Source organism: Cydia amplana, chromosome 9, assembly GCF_948474715.1.
Source record: "Cydia amplana chromosome 9, ilCydAmpl1.1, whole genome shotgun sequence".
In the NCBI taxonomy this organism is placed as follows: Eukaryota; Metazoa; Arthropoda; class Insecta; order Lepidoptera; family Tortricidae; genus Cydia; species Cydia amplana.
The window spans coordinates 3,089,096-3,108,665 of record NC_086077.1 but is presented as its reverse complement, the minus strand read 5'-3'; the positions used below and the strand labels follow the sequence as shown (position 1 = coordinate 3,108,665).

Sequence of the window (19,570 nt, the reverse complement as noted above, 5' to 3'; positions counted from 1 at the left end):
GTGGCCATGTTTGTACAGTCGCCATCAGATATACCGGAGCACCCAAAATGCTCACAAATATCTAAACATGCCTCTATTGTCAAGGCGTTAGAGTGTGTGTTCAGATATTTTTGAACACGTCTGTCGCTCCGATATATCTGATGGCGACTGTACACTAATCTAATCTAAGTATATTCCGTCGCTGCACTCGCTGCTTCTAACAAAACAAATATTAAGATTTGGAAAAAATAAACCCGACTGTATGTATCGATAGACCAATTTGAGGATGATAATGGGTGTTGTCACGAGTTCCACTCACGCGCATCCTTGGTACAACGAATCCCTTCTCCTGGGCTCACTGGCCCTGAGCTGCCGTAGACACAATACTATTTATACAATGTGATGCTACCGACATACAATACGAATGATAATCTTTATTTTTACGTGTCAATTAGTCCTGTTTTTAAGAGAATCGGATAAAATAAATAAATAAAAAAGCTTTGTTAATTCAATAAAAAAAAGTTACAAATTGGAAAGAAAATCGGACAGGACAAGGCAAAAATCACCAAGTCAGTAAGTATTTCCTTACTAAGTCAGGATTTTGTTTATGATTATTATAAGAGTTTCTTCTACCCTCATCGATTATTTGATTCAGACCAAGATTATATTCTTCATAAAGAAAGCATCCTCAAATTGGTATATATACCTATCGGGTTATATTGGTATAGTCGGGTTTATTTATTACAAATCTAAATATTTGTTTTCTTAAACCAGCAACTGAATATATGTATGTACTTACATATGTACCAACATCGCTTTCAAAAATAGTCTAGGTACACATGTATCCAGTACACACCCAAACTTGCTCGACCAGCTTATTCCAGGATAATTTCATAACATCATCAAACCAGTTTACCTAGCGCCGGATTCACGCAAGGAAACTGCGCATTAAGAGTTCCAGTTATATTAGTTAATGGTGTATTGATTTAATGAAGGTTGGGTATTAAAATCCCTTCACTTGCATCCAAATGTTAGCTTAGTTGCACACGAAATCCCTATTGCATCTTTATCTGATTCAATTCGCTTGTTTATTTTAATTTACTGTGTAGTATACGGTTAGGTACCACATTATCATTATCTACGCTGCTAACAGGCAATTTGTAAACCTTATTGTAAAGATATTACACCTTTTACTTTGCCAGAGAATAAATAAATTATAGAGCGACTTTAAAAATAAAAATATGTAGTCAACAAAATGGTACATTTTTATTCCAAAGACGATGTAGATGTAGATGTAGTGTAGGGACGCCCGGCCGGATGCAGGCGGGCTGTCGATCGCGTGTCGCGTTCATTCAGCCCTGTTCCCTGGGGTTGGAGCTGCAGGCTGTACTGTTCCAAAGACGATAGAACCAGGTTTCCGCAGCAGTATTGCAGCGACATTCATACAGCTGCAGGTGACATCCGAATGTCACTTCAGTCTGCAGCGACGCAACACAGCAACGACCCGTAATGGGGTCGTATCTTGTCGCATAATAATTGATTGTCCTAATGTAATGTTACGCATAAAACTCTTTTCGCATAATTTTTCTCCAAGGGAAACAAAAAGTATATTCGAAAATATTTTGCATAAGTTGTGTAGAACAGGGTAGGTTACGTTAGGTTTATTTTATAATCTTTCAGAAATGTTAATAGTTTCAGTACAGTAACAATTTGCGAAATGAGTTTTATGCGTAACATTACATTAGGACAATCAATAAAAAACATTTATTTACAACCAAGATAGGACCAGTGGTATTACTAAAAGAAAATAAAAACTAGCTTAAATCTAAAATAGGTATTGTACCAAGGATGCTGGCGACATTTCCTCGCTGTATCGCAATGCTGATACGTTGTGCGAGGTAGCCGCCAGCTCTTCGGTTACCATTACGTCAACCAGACGCTTCGCGATTTCTGCGAACAACTTATGCGCTCTGGGACCCCGAGGACCTAGATTTTCAACTTCAAATGGTACAAAATGGTACTCTCTACCGAGGCTCTTATATTTGTTACGATTTCAAATTTCGGCGCTTTCCGCCGCCCCGCCCGCTTTTGCATTAGTCCGTTAGAAGTAGGACGGTGCCAGTGTGTCTACGCAGGTAGCATCCCACACTAACATCCGTCAATAACATCCGTATCAATTATTATGCGACCCAATATGGACCCTACCGACTACACTACAGAAACAAATAGTACCTGAACCCATGAATTAATAATCAACACTCATTTTCAGTCAAACACGCTGAAAGTGAGTTAAAAGCCCATTGTTTCCGGTGGAAAGCTTGACTAATTGTGGAGCGGCCATTATTAAGGTCGCCTCGTGCGTTAAAGAGAAATTTTGGTCAATATTTGTTGGACACGTGGTTGCGAAACTGTACGTAACGTCTTGGGGTGTTATTCTGTATAGGGGCGAATCGAACGCTTCCAAAAACCACTGTAATAGTGGTATCTTGTTAAAGGTTATGATGATCGTATTGTTTACGTCACAGACTCACAGTGTGTGTGTGTTTCTTTCAATCGCACGGGGTTGAAAAGTGACACCTATCGCACCATGGCAGGCCAGTAGGCCCTACCACTCCCTCTTTTATTAACATAATATGTAGTTAGAAAAAGACGGGTAGTCTATCTCGCCGCGAGATACTGTCGCGCCAATCATGTGCTAACCCGGCTGCTGGAGATATGATGCTGTAGGAGAATATTTGAATTCAAGTATGGTAACCTGATTTTCATATCATCGACTCTATAGTCCAGAGGGGCTACCGCGAAAACCGAATTTCGCAAATTGCGGGGATCTTTCTCTTTTACTCCAATGAAGGCGTAATTAGAGTGACAGCGAAAAATGTCCCTCAGAAACTCGGCACCAAATAGCTTACGTCACGTAAAATACATTCCCAAGGTAATAGGGTTGGCTCCTGCCCGACACTATGCCACTGAAATTTTACCAGTTTTTCTGAGAGTTGGACTCTCCTGATCTCAACTAGCTATTAGAACGTTGTGATTGTCGCATTACGGCCTTGGAGACGTCTGTTTGACAACATTATGCGATCGTAAACATCCACGCGTAATGAGAATTATTGTTCCGCATGGATGTTGGTATTATAAAAAGAGAAAACGAATGATAAGCGATAATGGTTTCTGCACTTTTTGAGTCAGGAGTATGACACTGCACACATTTAGTGGGGAATATACATTGACATAGATATCTAGGGACTAGCTTTACGGGCTAGCTTTAGGCATGACAGGGGCCAGTACAGCGGTGTGAAATCGCTACAACGCAATTGGTTGATGAGTTCGCATCACGCGCGCGATTGGTTGACGAGTTCGCATTACGCGCGCTATTGGTCGCAACTAGTCGCGTTAGACTGCACTATTGGCTGGAATTAGTGGGTAGCACCGCTGAACTAGTACGATGTTTCGTGCCCCATTAGCCCGTCCTTAGATATTATACGTCAATGGGAATATAATATTTGCGGAGTGTAGATGGAGGGGTCTATTTGATTTGTTGTGAATGTGAACAAGAACTTAGTTACCTACTTATCAAGCATTTGCCGCAGTGATTTTCGCTTTTATTTATTTATTTATTTATTTAAACTTTATTGCACAAAATATATACAACAATGTACAAATGGCGGACTTAATGCCAAATGGCATTCTCTACCAGTCAACCATAGGGCCAAACAGAGATACCTTCAATTGGTGCAAAGAGAGAAAATATATTGAGTGAGTTAAAAAAAGCAAACTATACTTATAAATTACATAAATAAATAAAATATATATAAACTACCACATATTTATAAAATACATACTATAAATATAATAATGATGGATATTATTCGAACTCTTGCTTTAGCAAATGCTTACGTAACATCCGCTTGAAAGAAAACTTACTAGTAGCTTGTCTAATATTTAGAGCGAGTGAATTCCAAAGACGGCTAGCCTGGACGGCGAAAGAATGAGTCATGAAACCAGTACGGTGAGAAGGTATGGTCAGTTTGAGAATGCGGGAGGTACGCAGCTCACATCCTGGGCGCGGAGTGTCGAACACGAATTTACTTTTGAGATATCCTGGAGCAGAAGGCTCAAACAGGATCGAAAATAGGACACGAAGGATCCGGAAGGACCTACGACGACGGATGGAAAGCCAGTTGAGCTGCCGGCGGTAAAAGGAGACATGATCGTATTTACGAAGACCAAATATAAATCTAATGCAGTTATTGAGAAGACTAGTCTAAGTCTAGTTTATTAAGCGATTCCTGAGTGACATTAGTGGTGCACACATCCCCGTAATCTATTATTGGTAACACTAAGGACTGCACTAACATCTTTTTCGTGCTTACAGGTAGGTAGAAAGTTTTTAAATTTATAAAGAATTTATAAAGTGTACCTGTGACCTTCCGACTTGTCTCTGAGAGCTGACCAGACCAGGAAAGGTTGGAATCTAAAACTAATCCGAGATTCTTAACCACCGTAATTAAAGTATCCTCAAAAAGGATTGGAGCAACAGATACTGTACTCAACCTGGACATTTGCCGCTGGCTACCTAAAATTATGGCTTGGCATTTAGCTGGATTTACATGAAGTTATGTGAATCACTTAGTCGATTTGACCCCTAAATTATTTAAAAATAGAAGTAAAAATCGTTCAGACAGGTAGATTATGTCATGACAGTTTTTATTAACTATGCCGTCATCGTACTATTTTGGGATTCCCTGCCAAAGCTTTCACTTCATTCGGTAACCTGCTTACCCATACTCCTTTATTGGAGTATGCCCAAAAATAACGTAGTTGTCAGAATCTTTAACAACTTTTGTTTTTAACAAACTACAGCAAAGTACCCTTTTCCACCAAGGAATTCAAACATTGGACTTGTTAAGCCACAAGTTCTCTTCTGCTTCCTCCTGCCCTTATCCCACGTTATGTGGGGTCGGCACAACATGTTTTCCTCTTCCAATCTCCTCTATCTTGCGTCATGGATCTATATCTGAATCCCTAAAGTCTCTTCTTTGCATTCCCTAATATTGTTTGTCATAATGATCAGTTGTCCTAACACTAAAAACCCTAATTTTGGTTTCCCTAATTATTGATTACTTATCCTAATGTTATTAAGCATATTTTCTTTTTTGCGAGGGTCGCAGTTCTAACCCTAACCTAACCCACTTGTGTGGCAGCAAGTTCTAAAACCTAACCATTTTTCAGAACCTTACATTATGGAAAATAATCGTTATGACAATTGATCGTTAGGGCATGTGCCCATTAAGACAAACCAGTTAGGGCAAGTGACTTTAGGACAAACGTTGTTAGGGATTCAGAATGACATCCAACATTCATCCCTAACATGATTTTGCTTATATGGCATCTATGCCTGTATGGCAAGTTCTATAATTTGTAAATAGCAACGTTAGCTACTCACATACCTCGACCCCCCTTCCATCAAACCTGGAACAATTAGCCATTAAACCAACACAGCTCACGACAATTGTCTCGATCATTTCGTAATCGCCCTGATTCTGGCCTCCGACAGTCTCACGTGATTTTGCGATTTCTGTGCTGCATATTAATCATGCTGCATCCGTTGTAACCTACTTTGTAACTAAGGGGTCTCTATTGTTTCCCATAAAGTTTTAAATCATAAAGTTTTGTTTGTCCGCATTTTTGTTAGTCATAATTTGGTTGTCTCAGAAACGCGTAACTTTTCAAGATTGCCATAAAACAATCTAACCTAACCAAACCTATCTATAGAATAACCTTACGAAAATCCTGAAAAGTTAACGGTTTCAGTATTATGACTAATGTTAATATGACAATCATTATATTATGACTTTCAATAATTATGTCAAACAAAGGGATCCGGTAACTAAGATTTGATTAAGTGAAACAAATAATTAAGAATTGTTTTAGCTTATTTTACGGTTTCACTCACTTATTTTTAGTCACTTGCGCGACATGTTTCGGAGAGCCTAGGGCTCCATTTTCAAGCACTAACAGTGCCTGAGTAAGTAGCGGCCACGACGACGGGCGAGCGTCACGGGTGGCCGAGTGACTCAAAATACGTGAGTGAAGCTATTAAATAAGCCTAAACTTAGTATGTCCCACGTTTAAACTAAACAAGACTTAGATTGTTTAGGAGTGGTACATTCATACGTACAGATGAACCCATAAAGACCTCAGACTCCCTAAATAACCCGTGTCAATAATGCCGGGTCCTTTTTGAGCTCTAGGCCTACTTCTAAATGGAGGGCGCCGTGGTGGAATGGCATCGATCCCAGGGGGCCGATTTTTGAATTTCGATTATTCGATATCGTCACTCGAAAATCGGTGGAAAACGGCGAAAGGCTAATTTTTGAAAAACGAGTGATAGAAATTTGGAATCGAGAGGTACTGACCACTCGTTTTCAATTCTATTAGTAGAATTTATATGCCTAGTAGTGGAGATATTACTGAACGAAATACACGAAATTGAGTGGTCGAAATTCAAAAATCGGTCCCCAGTGCGCCCTCACGAACGGCAAAGAGGGTTAAGGAGCGATAAGGTGAGGGATAAGGAGCTGCGAGTCCCACACACCGTGCGTAAATGCATTCCCACTCCGTCAAAAAAGGCATACTTCTAAAGTTATTGTAGTTCGTTGACACCGCATAACTCCACAGAGCTCATCAGATTAATTCAAGCCTGAGATAAATCTATTGTCAGAGCCAAAGAAATTTGAGAAAGACTTGATTAATTAACTATTGTTTCTGGCGACATCAGTAAGCCAATCGCTGACAAATTGTCAGTGAGTTTCGTGGGACTGGATGATATGTTCTAGACACTGGACGAAATTAGGGGTCAAACAGTTCGTAACTGATCTTCAAAGTAATAAAATGTACGGTCGAGTTCACAAACATCCAACATTATTTATTTATTTATTTATACTTTATTGCACAATACACAAAAATAATGTACAAATGGCGGACTTAATGCCTAATGGCATTCTCTACCAGTCAACCATCGGGCCAAACAGAGACATGTAAAATTGGTGCAAGGAGAAAAGGGAATTTAATTATTAGAACTTAGTAAACAACTAAACAATTAATAATTCTGATAAACTACATGTAGAATACACAAATAAAAACACTAGAATATATATAAATAATATACTACTACATATTTCATACATACTCATAATATATAATATAATGATGAACGCTACTCGAACTCTTGTTTCAGCAGATACTTATGTAGCAACCGCTTGAAAGCTAACTTGCTCGGGGCTTGTCTTATATTGAGAGGGAGTGAATTCCAGAGACGACTCGCCTGGACAGCAAAGGAGTTAGTCATAAACCCAGTGCGGTGAGCGGGAATTGATAGTTTGAACATTCATGTATTGTACCTAATACATATGACCTTACTGTCAGTGTCATACAGGCTTGTATACAGGGTGTTTAGTACATCGTTTGCCAAATTAAAACGGCAGATAGGTTGAGTCATTTGCTATTTTCTTATGCCTAGAAAAAAAGCTTTTTTCAACTCTATGCCAGTTTTTCGTAAATTTCAAATTGTTACTTGCGCAGTAGTAAAAAACCATGGTCAATTTTTTTTCTAGGCATAAGAAGATATCAAATGACTCAACCTATCTCCTGTGTTAATTTGGCAAACAATGTACCAAGCACCCTGTATATATTTTCGGAACGTTAGCTTGTAAAGATGTTTGGGAATTCGACTGTACTTACCTACTTACAGCACTGTAATATTATGTCTACCTATATTAAAGTTTTATTTATTGTCGTGTTTAAAGAGGCTTTTAATGTGATCATAGCTTCATGATACTCAATGCTGATATTATAGCACACTAACGCAAGCATTACTAAAAAAAACTTAACCGTAAGTATGTCCGTTCACCGTAAGTGTTTTTACAAGTAAGTAATGTAAGTATGTTATAAACGAATCGAATTTGAATTTGAAAACGAATTTTTGGAAAAATACTGGATGACAAAGGCATCATTTTACAATACGAGGTTATGAGGTTATGTTAAAGTAAGTTAATAAATAAGGTACCTACCTATAAGATCACTTACTGTCGTCGGCGTCTACTGTTCATTAGAGCCTTTTTATTAATGCAAATATTTAACTTGAGTAGTTGATAATATTATTTTTAGAGGTCCGTACGTCAAAATGAAAAAAAAAAACGGAAAAAACCTTATAGGATCACTCGTGCGTCTGTCTGTCTGTCTGTCCGACCATCCCCCCCTCACCCTCCATTAGCTCCGAAACTGCTGGGTCTAAAATTTTGAAAAAAAAAATACACAAAATAGTTCTTTACCTATAGACGATAGAAAAACCTATTAGAAATGTGCAGTCAAACGTGAGTTGTACTTAATGTACGGAACCCTTGGAACGCGAGTCCGACTCCAACTTGGCCGGTTTTTTTGGTTTATAAGATTCCATACATCATGCACCAGAACTCAGCCCTTCCCATTTTGAATGTTACCTATGTTATGTAGCGCTCAAAGTGCACGCCTCTTACGCCCTTACGATACACGCAGGTCAGGCGGTTCGCAAAAGTGAAAGCCGTGCGGTCACCACTCACAATCGGGTAAATATTAACGTGTTATGTAATGTCGGATATATTATCGATCATGTGATACGTGAAGTTACGCTTATACGTGTTAAAAATTAATGTTTGGGGTCAATTTTACTCGGATTGACCTAGTCCGAAACTAAAGCGTTTTTTATAGCACGTCGGTGGCAAACAAGCATAGCTCGCCTAGACTATAGACGCCTGCAACTCCAGGGGTGTTACATGCGCGTTGCCGACCCTAAAAGCAAGTTCCTTCTCTCATCAGCTAGAGCAAAGCCATTTGCTCAGATAGCCGGTATAAAATTATTTAAAGATCACTTTTATGATCTAGTTGTACAATCTACTATTTGGATTATAAACTATAAACGCTTCAGGTACATCTAAGTAAGTTTGTTCCTAATTATCTATGCGTATAAATGCAGTTATCAAATCATTCATTTGCATTAAACAATGGCGCGTGACCAACATCCGCGTGTTTAAACAACCATCACTTAAATATGCCTATTACGAACTTATACTATAACCGCTATGAATTGTAGTACGCATAGGTACACTAAATAATCGACTCTTTAGATTTATTACAAATATCACTATGTACGCACACATTTAAACACTATACATAAAACCACCCAAAACCAGTACAGTCAAGTGTGAAATTATGGGTGCACTCGTGCACTCATCATACTCAAAAATATATCGCATAGCTCTTATGTCAGCAAATTAAGAACTATGGGGCATATTTTGAGTAAGTTGTATGCCCCCATATTTTGACACTCGACTGTATAAAGAACTAGAATAAAAAGAAACCTAGGTAATTTTGCCGATAGTGACATTAAACCAATATATTAGGTAGGATAGGTTCGTTAGGTTGCTTGAGATGCCCCAAGGGCAAACTGCCCAGAAATACTCCGTCGACTCAGGGAACGGGTCAAAGATTTTCACGTTTCACGATATGCCTAGGAATTTCACGATATGCCTGATCTTACGATCGGCCGCCGACAGATATTACGTATTGGGGGCATTCATTACTTACGTGAGTAGGGTTGCCCTATGAACAAATTGAATCACCCTAAAAGTCCTGACCAGAAGGGCTAAGATGGCCGGCTCTTTATCATTTGTCACCATACCTGTCACGTCCTAACGAGTATAAAAGTGCGAAAGTGACGCATGACATGACAGGTGATAAAAACGCGACCATGATACCGATGCTGGGCGGTGACTAATCCAAACCCCAAAGCTTTTTTTTGTGACATGGCTTACACTGTTTGGCCACACCTGGGGCCAGTTACAGCTTATGAGTGGGATCAAATACTGCCCCAAATCCCAGAGCAGGTACTAATTTTCAAGAAAGCCACTGCCATCTGACCTTCCAACCCTGTGGGTAAACTAGGCCTTATTGAGATTAGTCCGGTTTCCTCACGATTTTTTTCCTTCACCGAAAAGCAACTGGTACCTACATAAATATCAAATTATATTTCGTACATGGTACGAGCCGGGGTTCGAACCCGCGACCACCGGATTGCAAGTCGCACGCTCTTACCGCTAGGCCACCAGCGCTTAAAATAAAGTCGCGTCAAGATTATTTTGAACACCTCGCCCGCTTAGCAACTATTGCTGCTGACTGTACAGCAACCCTACACGTGAGCAAAATCATGCCCAAGGTCACGTGGTGCCCTATGTGTGTTGGTCACTATCAATATTATGTTTTAATTTTCTTTTCAGCAGTAAATAGTATAAAATTGCAAAAAAACCGAAGGTAACATAATGATACTAAAAGGTCTTTAAAAGATAAAAGATAGTTTATTCAAGTAGGCATAATTACAATGCGCTTATGAACGTCAGATAAAGCTAAGTAGACCCTTTTTTTACATACTTATTGTGATAATTAAAACTTTATATAGGTATTTTATTAATTATTTTATAAATTATATTTACTAACAATTATATGTCTGAAATAAATAAATGAATTGATTTGAATTGAAAACTCAGCTTTTTGGTCAATATATCATCCCAAAAAACGTGTCTCTTATACTTCTGCGAAGAAATACACAACTCCTTGATAATTATTAGGTAGGTAGGTACCTGCTAGATATAAGAACAGATGCAGTGCCAATTTAAAACCTTTTTTTTTAACAAATAATTTTAGTTTGGTTTCAAAACAAACTTTAAATTCTGCAAAACAAAATCTTAAAAGTAGGACTGTCGAGCGAACGGTCAGCGTGTCAGTAGCACGACTAGCGCGTGATTCGACGGGACGCGAAAATTCAATTTTGTCACCGAATACGCAATCGAGGATCGTCATCGGACGTAACCGCCAAGTCTTATTGGCAACTTTCTCTCTCGACGGAGCTCGGAGTCAGGCCGAGCGACGATCCGAGCCTCATTCCACCAATATCAGCGAGCCCGCGTGTGCGGACGCTGCGCTCGCGACCCGGTCAACACGTGAAAAAAAAAACCGTCGTTCCATTTTCAAAAGTGTTCGAAAACTTTTCGTGTTCCGTTGTGCGTATGTTTGTGTGATTTGTTTATTGTAAAGCGGCAACATGGGAACTTTTAAAACGTAAGTTCCATTTATGAAATTTAAAGTGCATGGTCTACATTTAATTTTAACGTCCAAACAAAAGAATTGTCTCCTGTCCTTGTTGCTAAGTTTCGAGTGCAGAATTCCTCTCGTCTAGAAAATGTAGGACAATGCCAGTCACGGTTGTAAGCTCACGTACTTAGTCACATTTTGAAACTAAGTTTCGTAAAATTAAATTGACTTTATCGAAAACACAAAGTTAGAGTTGTTTATTTTTCAAGTAGGCATATTACAATGTGCTTATGAACGTCAAATAAAGCTACACCGGCTCTAACCCTACAGAGGCCCGAGAAGATTTAAATCCCTCCTAAATTGAAGAAGGGTATCCCAATATGGGACCGGCAAGAAACTCGATAGCAATATATAAATTAGTTAGGTGATAATTATATAATTAACCGTCATATATATTATACACGCTACAAATTCGTAGCGCATAATATATGACGATATAGAAACATGTTTATTTAATTAGTTTCCTATTAATCAAAGCTTCCAGCTTCCGTATACCAAAAATGGAGACTCATATATACCTATTTATGTTTATAAAGTTGCATTTAAAAGAGTTTAAATTAAAGATAAATTTGAATATCTTAACTCACGTAGTTTTTGCTGTAATCCATACTATGAAGTTTGTTATATCCATATATATTTGGTTCTTAATATACTAGTAGCGATTATTCCAGCTCATTTAACACCTACGAGACAGATTTATTATGCTTATTGTTACCATTTTCACACACTTTCTAAGTTCCGAAAAACTTACTCCCCACGAGGCCAAGCAGAGGTCGCCGCGCCGGCGCGTACTAAGTAGGTACTCCAAATGTCACTTTACTTATAATATCTGGGAGACCGAGCTTTGAAAAATGCGCGGTTTCTCAGAGATAAAACCTAGCTAGATCGATTTTTCGCCCCCGAAAACCCCCATATAGCAAATTTCATCGAAAATGTTAGAGCCGTTCCCGAGATCCCCGAAAAATATACTTACATATAAATAAATAAATATACAATAATTGCTCATTTAAAGGTATTAGATAGATAGATAGATTATACAAGTTGTCAAAATACTCAAAAGCTATAAAACAACATTGTACCTATTTGAATATATTCTAATTATGTTTTAACACGTAAGCTAAGCAAATTATAAAACGTAAAAAAATAATTATACTCAAGACACATTAGGAATATAGTTGTTTTTATTTTATAACTTAATTAAAAAATAACATAGTTCTTCTTGTCTCTAAACGTGCAATATTTAGCCAATAATTATCGTATTACATCTACTTAAACTATTTTACAACAACTATTTTTTTTATATAATCTTAATAAAATAATTGACCTCTCATTTTTTATTATGTAGGTAAATGACTCCTCTTGGTCAATTTAAGCTAGACTTTTTATTTGTAAAAGGAAATTGGCTGATTACTTAGTCTCGCTTGCACCACCGATATAAAGTTAATGTCACGCTTTTTGTAGTTAAGTACACAAAGTTAATTGAATGGGGATCCATTAGGTTTAACAGTCAGTATTATCTTGTGATATTGCTAATAAAAACGCCTTGCTGTTCAAATTCAGAGTAAATTTTAATTTTGAATTTAGATTAATTTATATTCAGTGAGTGATTTGAAAATGTCACGCAGGATAACTTAAATCAATAAAAAACCGGCCAAGTGCGAGTCGGACTCGCGCACGGAGGGTTCCGCACCATCAACAAAAAATAGAGCAAAACAAGCAAAAAAACGGTCACCCATCCAAGTACTGACCTCGCCCGACGTTGCTTAACTTTGGTCAAAAATCACGATTGCTGTATGGGAGCCCCACTTAAATATTTATTTTATTCTGTTTTTAGTATTTGTTGTTATAGCGGCAACAGAAATACATCATCTGTGAAAATTTCAACTGTCTAGCTATCACAGTTCGTGAGATACAGCCTGGTGACAGACGGACGGACGCATGGACGGACGGACGGACGGACGGACGGACAGCGGAGTCTTAGTAATAGGGTCCCGTTTTTACCCTTTGGGTACGGAACCCTAAAAATGAAATATAAAATTACAGATTAAAACCTAAATGCAATAAAATGTATCGTTCATGGAACAGTTACAGTACAGTTAGTTACAGTTAGACCAAAGTAAGTTGGCAGCGATTTTGATAGCCCAGGCTGTGCAAGTATTATTTTAAACGTCAAACTTGTATGAAAAACGGGTAAATAACACTTGCACAGTCTGGGCGATCAAAACCGCTGCCAACTTAGCCTGGTCTAACTCTAGTTTTAAGTACAAAAAAACCGGCCAAGTGCGAGTCGGACTCGCGTTCCAAGGGTTCCGTACTTTAAGTCCGACTCACGCTTGACTGCACATTTCTAATAGGTTTTCCTATCATCTATAGGTAAAGAACTATTTACTGTATTTTTTCAAAATTTTAGACCCAGTAGTTTCGAAGATAAAGGGGGGGGGGTGGAATGGTCGGACAGATAGACAGACAGACAGACACACGAGTAATGTAAGGGTTCCATTTTTTCGTTTGAGGTACGGAACCCTATAAATAATGTCCTTCTTACACCTTGATATAATAGTCGTATGCTGATTACATTTGTTTACCAATTGTTTAGCTTTAGCAAACATGTTTACCGTCTTCTTACTTAACTGTTGACAGTTAATAGAAAAAATCGCATTGTAAATTATATAAGTAAATATTATTGAAGCTTTGTGTAGGTGTGCCAAGGATCTGGCTTGGCGTAATAGTCACTGACCCACTTGGATGGAATTATTTATAGATGAAATAATAGATATTTTAACGGAATATATGCAGATAGTATCGTTATTTATTAACAAAATAGGCTTATATGCTTTATCTATCAACTAATTTACTCGTATTGAGTTAAAGAAAATGTTTCTAAACCATATTAAGCATATCCTGCTGAAAATTCGCACTTATGAAACAATAATATGTGTTTTTTTTGTAGGTACCTACCAAAAGAAATATTGTTAAGTATTGTAAAGATAATCATAATCATCTATTGCAACCATGGTATTACAAGATGTTCTTTTATTTATCTAAATTAACATGCAAATAACTGTAATGTGAAAATGAGTTAGTAAAACAAATTAAAAAATAATAAAATCTTTATAAAATCTGATCGCATTTTACCATAAACTAAGAGCCAAATAACTACGTATAAAGCTTGAAATCAACAGCTAACTTAAATTATTCTAAATACTAGCTAACTTTACGTGTATAAGTTTACCTCATTAAGGCACAATTCACTTAGTGTAAGGCCTGAGTGGACGCTTGAGTTGGGCGTGCAGCGGGGCGGGGCGTGCGGCGTGCATGTTAAACAAATGAAAACGTATAGGAGCGGCCTTAGTGCACGCTGCTCAAATTACTCCTGACCCTGACGCCACGCTGCACGCCCCGCCGAACGCTCCGCTTCGAGCGTCTACTCAGGCCTTACACTTACAAAGTTATCTCAACGCATGGCTAATTCAATCTTACATCTGACGAAGGGATCTTCCTTACAAATTGCTGAATAATACTGCTATTTGTTGATGATAATTAAATAAACAGATACTGTAAATTGTCTTCCTTGTTGCATTATTGAATAACATAACGTACTTGATGTTGAATTTGCTTACAATGACTAGAAACATTTTAAATAGCATTAGTTCTCTATTTGTAGGGGAATTTGTTTCCGTCGTCTATATTTCCTGTCAAATACAATATAAGTCTTTACAAAGCAAGACTGAATCATAAGTATCATAACCTTCCTGGCGCTTTTTAGTCACAACTCATGGGAGCCAATTCGTATGGCAAGTAATCTCAAAACTTGGAGTAGGCACTAGTACGAACCGGGTTTTGAACCGGCAACCTCCGAATCGAAAGACACCCTCTCAGTGGTAGCTAGCTCGGTCATGATTGTAGTTTTACTAACAGAATATGGGCCGATAGACCTGAAATAAAGATTTTCAATTTCAATTTCAATTTAATAAAATGTGTGATTATAAAGCAATTTCCTCATGATGTTATCCTTCTCCGAAAACATAGTGATAATCATCACAAGTACCGAGAAACTGATTGGCACCTGCTCATAATTTACATAAGTTACTAGGAAAGGAATTCCCATTCATGTCTGTAAAATATTATTGACGAACAAGCTATAGTTTGTAGCTTTCTAGTAGAGCCCGAAGGCTTATATTGTCTATTGTTCAGTAAAACCGCACGTGCTACTTACCTGCAAAAAAGGGTCCTAATTATTCTATTTGGCACCTGAGCGCGGGCTAGTCCAACGCTCAAAAAACCAGTGTAGGTGCGCTCTCCGATAACGCGCCTTTGTTACGCATCTCGATGACACATTTTAGACTGGTTCTGTAGCGTTCGACTCGCCGGCACTCAGTAACAGAAGTACCGATTTTTTTATGCAGGTGGTTGTGGCACGTGGCACGAGTGGTTTTACTTAACAATAGACAATAGGATTAGCCTTCGTATTAGAAAGCTACAAACTATAATAATCTATGAAGCGGGGAAGACCCACTCAACGACTGTAGGCATTTTTTGTAAACAGCTACTTTTTTTTTTGCTATTGCCGTTATTTTTTCTCGGTTTTACCTCTTTCTTGCGTTGGGGAATTTTTCAAACCTCAATTCGTAAGTATCGTAAAATAAAAACATCGTGAGGAAATTACACTTATCAATAAGGAGAAGTTTCTCTTCTGAATACTTTTCTATGACCGGTGATCGGTGATCACGTGATGCTTTCTATAGAAAACGAAGTGTCGGACGCCTCGGCCCGGACCCAGACCGTTCTAGCGTGACCAACAGAACAACGTAATTGTAGATCTGTCAGCGTGAGTAAACAAGCATAAACACTATAAACAGATGCCTACGTCAATTTAATTGCCAAGACCAATGTACCTACCCGGTTTGTCTTTAGGATGCAACCTCGTAGGCACTTACAGTGGGAGGTTTTATGAGAATTTGTTTATGCATACATAATACATTTCATTGTCTTTGAATTTATATTTTCGCGGTAGCTGTCCTCATAGACTAGGAATCCTCTAGACCAGCCATTCTCAAAGTGTGTTCCGCGGAACCCTAGGGTTCCGCGACACCCCTGTGACCCCTTCCGCAAGAATTTAGAATAATAAAATAAGCATAATTATTATGCTTATTAATAAAAAAATACACTTCTAAAAACTATTGTTTTATTGTAGGGTTCCATCAAGTATTTCGCTTTCCAAAAGGGTTCCGTCAAAAAAAAAGATTGAGAACCGCAATTATTTCATGAAACCGATGCTGCCAAAAATACTGGGGTGCGGGGGACGAGGTGAGCCGAGTCCCGTGCCGTGATTGGTTCGTTCAAAGACACGGACGTCACACAAAGACACTTTGACTCGAAAATGGAGTAAAACTACCGTATATTTGTGGCAGAGGGGGTAGCGCTACTATGCTCAGTCTAGAGGATGTCTTGTCTGTGGCTGTCTATATAACAGCTGTTTAGCGTTATCGGTTATCGGTTGACATGGGCCTAAGGATAACAAATAACAACATTACGTAATGGGTCCCATCGAAATGCGGGCCGCGTTTGACTTACGTCACAAGGATGTGCAAGTGATTGCAAAAGCAAGCTCGGATTAGTACTACGTGCGCTATTCTATCCGATTTTGGATGGTTTCAGTGCTATTTCGTAACATTGAACTAGTACGAGTACTCGCGTTTTCTTTCCACAGGCAACTAATACTCATCGAGACAATTCTAAAAACACCAAACACAATTTGGTTGCGTTGTTTTATCGTTTTATCACAGAGTTCCTGTGGCCACCTCCTATTTCCATCATCAGATCAGCTCGATGGTACCATAATATTGCATTGTCTCCCGACTTACATATGTATGCAAATTTCCAACTTCATTGGAAGTCGGGAAGTGGGCAAATTGAACTTGCAAGATTTGACGTGTACAAACATAGTTCCATACCTGCATACATAGGTATATTGCAAGTTAGTAAAAAGCTTGTAAAACTTAATTTTTGAACTCAAGGAAGGCTCAAATATGAAGGCAAACTAATTATCATAAATGTTGTTGGTTAATTTAGTCTGTTTTCACGAGTTTTATAGATTCTTACTGAATAAAAGCTCCCATAATCATCAAGAAATAATGATGATTATTCGAGAATAATCTGGTAATATTCAGTAATTAACAATGGACACTTTATGCATATATGTTAATACTTGGCAATCATCTCGGCCACGGTTTGCATAATTACATAAAATTGTATACAGTGTGTGGCCTATAACGCGGGCGAAAAATTAAAACGTAGATTCTACTCCTCAAACTAGACAATGTTTGTTCAGCGACTTTTAAAAATAACTTGTGGTTTGTATTTTAAAACACTTTAAAATTTAATCGAACACGCAATGTATTACGAAATTGATTATGCCTGTACGGTGACAAGACTGACGGGCAATGTCAATTAGACGGAATTTAAAGTACATTGAAAATATTATTTAGTTTGTTTGAAAAAGGGACAATTTTAAGACTACATCATTTCAAAAAGTTGTTGAACAAAAGTTTTATTGTTTGAGGAGTAGAATCTACGTTTTAATTTTTCGCCCGCGTTATAGGCCACACACTGTATAGCCGGGTTTCTTATAGTTTGATTGTAATAATACACTACGAGAGAAAAAGAAAATTTAGGGTCGTTAATTAAAATTCAAATTGTCATAAATTAAGTAATCTTATAGAAGAAGCAGAAATTATATCTATATTTATCATTATTAGCATGCTTTCTTGACAATGTTTCATTTTTAACTAAATTTTATTTTACTTGACTTTTGCACAGTGCCGTATTGCTGATCAAAATTCCTCTGCAAGTACAGTTGTGGTGCATAATTATTATCCATCGTATTTTCACGGAAATGTTCGAGCGTGTCTTGCTATTTCAGTCACTCTCGGTACAAAAAGTACTGAGGTTTCCTGAAGTAGCATGACAAACACGAACATCCTCCGAGAAAGTACGATGGAAACCAATTAATGCACATCTATAGGCTTCAAGGGCCATTTCACAAGTCAATAACAACATTAACAGTGACATCATATAGTGACATGAAAAATACATAGCAACATTTATAAATACAATACGATACCTGGGTAAACACTACACTATACTGATGTTAAAATAAATAATTAAGTACTGCAAAGGTATGATGATCAGACTGCAGAGGTGACAGCAGCTCTCTCTCTTAAAATCTCTGACGGTCTAGCATGAGTTGCGTTCTCGCGCGCGACTACATACTTGAAGTCGCGCAAGATGTATGGAGTCGCGCGCGATAACGCAACTCATGCTAGACCGCCTGAGACTACTAATGGTCATTCCCCCCAGCTTTTTAAAGTGGGTTCCAGCGATTATTTTTAATTTTAATTTTTTACATTATTAGGAACATGAATGGTTAGGCTAAGCCACGCTAGGATGTATGTGGATGTTTTATGACCAATAGTTAGGTAAGGTCTCCGTTTCAACTTTGGCGAAAATGCTTTCGAATGTCCAGATGCTCCCCTCTACAGGTCGCAATCCTCAAACGATTCTTGTGAAATTTTGTGAGCAGTTTCAATGATTAAATATATATTTTTGTTGATTCAGTATTTGCATTTTTTTTTAATTGGGGAGCCATGGGGGCTTGCAAGGTCCACAGCTTACAGAGCCACTAGTTTTATTGGACTTTAACACGTTTTTTTCCTACGAACCTTATCTGCTTTACGCAACAGGGATCCCGTCTCGTCTCTTGCATAAGAACACGGTCTGATTTCTTCCCGCCCGCGGCGGTACCACTTTCATTAGCTCACCACGAATTCGCCAAAAGCTTCTCGCAACCAAATTGGCGTATCTCACCTACTTGAGAGTAAAGTGGACGATCGCTTCTTCATACAAACGTTAGTCCCCTTTTTCCTCTCTGAATATTTATTTATTTAAGCTTTATTGTACAAAATACTTAAAAAAAATTACAAATGCCCAACTAAATAACTAATGGCATTCTCACCATTGAAAAAATCCAAAATATGCTCGCCTTTTTTGCACCTAACTCTTATAAAAATTAAAAAAATCGAAAAAAGGTAAAAGAAAGGTAGCGTGGTTGATATACTTACATCAAATTTTGTAAAAAAAATCCATAGTGTCAATATTCAGGGGAAAATGGGGACTACGGTTCTACGTTCCTCTTAATCTGTAAGTATAAATATTTCAAGCTACTTCATCCACTCTTAAGTCAAAGTAAATAACATCTCAAAGGTGCGATCTTCAGTTACGTGTTTGAAGTAACTGGCAAATCGGTAATCGTATTCCGGCATAACTTTTCATTCATAAGTCGGTATTATGTAAGTTGCATAACGTTCTATTATGAGTGCACGATAAGTTAGTTTGTTTGGAGTGTAAA

General features: G+C 38.0%; 1 protein-coding gene across 1 annotated transcript in view; it reads left to right on the top strand.

The window, feature by feature from the left end:
* Positions 1–10,938: 10,938 nt before the first annotated feature.
* The window catches only part of LOC134650903 (heme peroxidase 2), a 90,778-nt gene continuing 82,146 nt past the window's right edge, over positions 10,939–19,570 (top strand). The window contains exon 1 of the mRNA XM_063505842.1: positions 10,939–11,130. Coding sequence (XP_063361912.1) covers positions 11,114–11,130 — 17 coding nt within the window. The 5' untranslated portion in view covers positions 10,939–11,113. The remainder of the gene's footprint in view (positions 11,131–19,570) is intronic.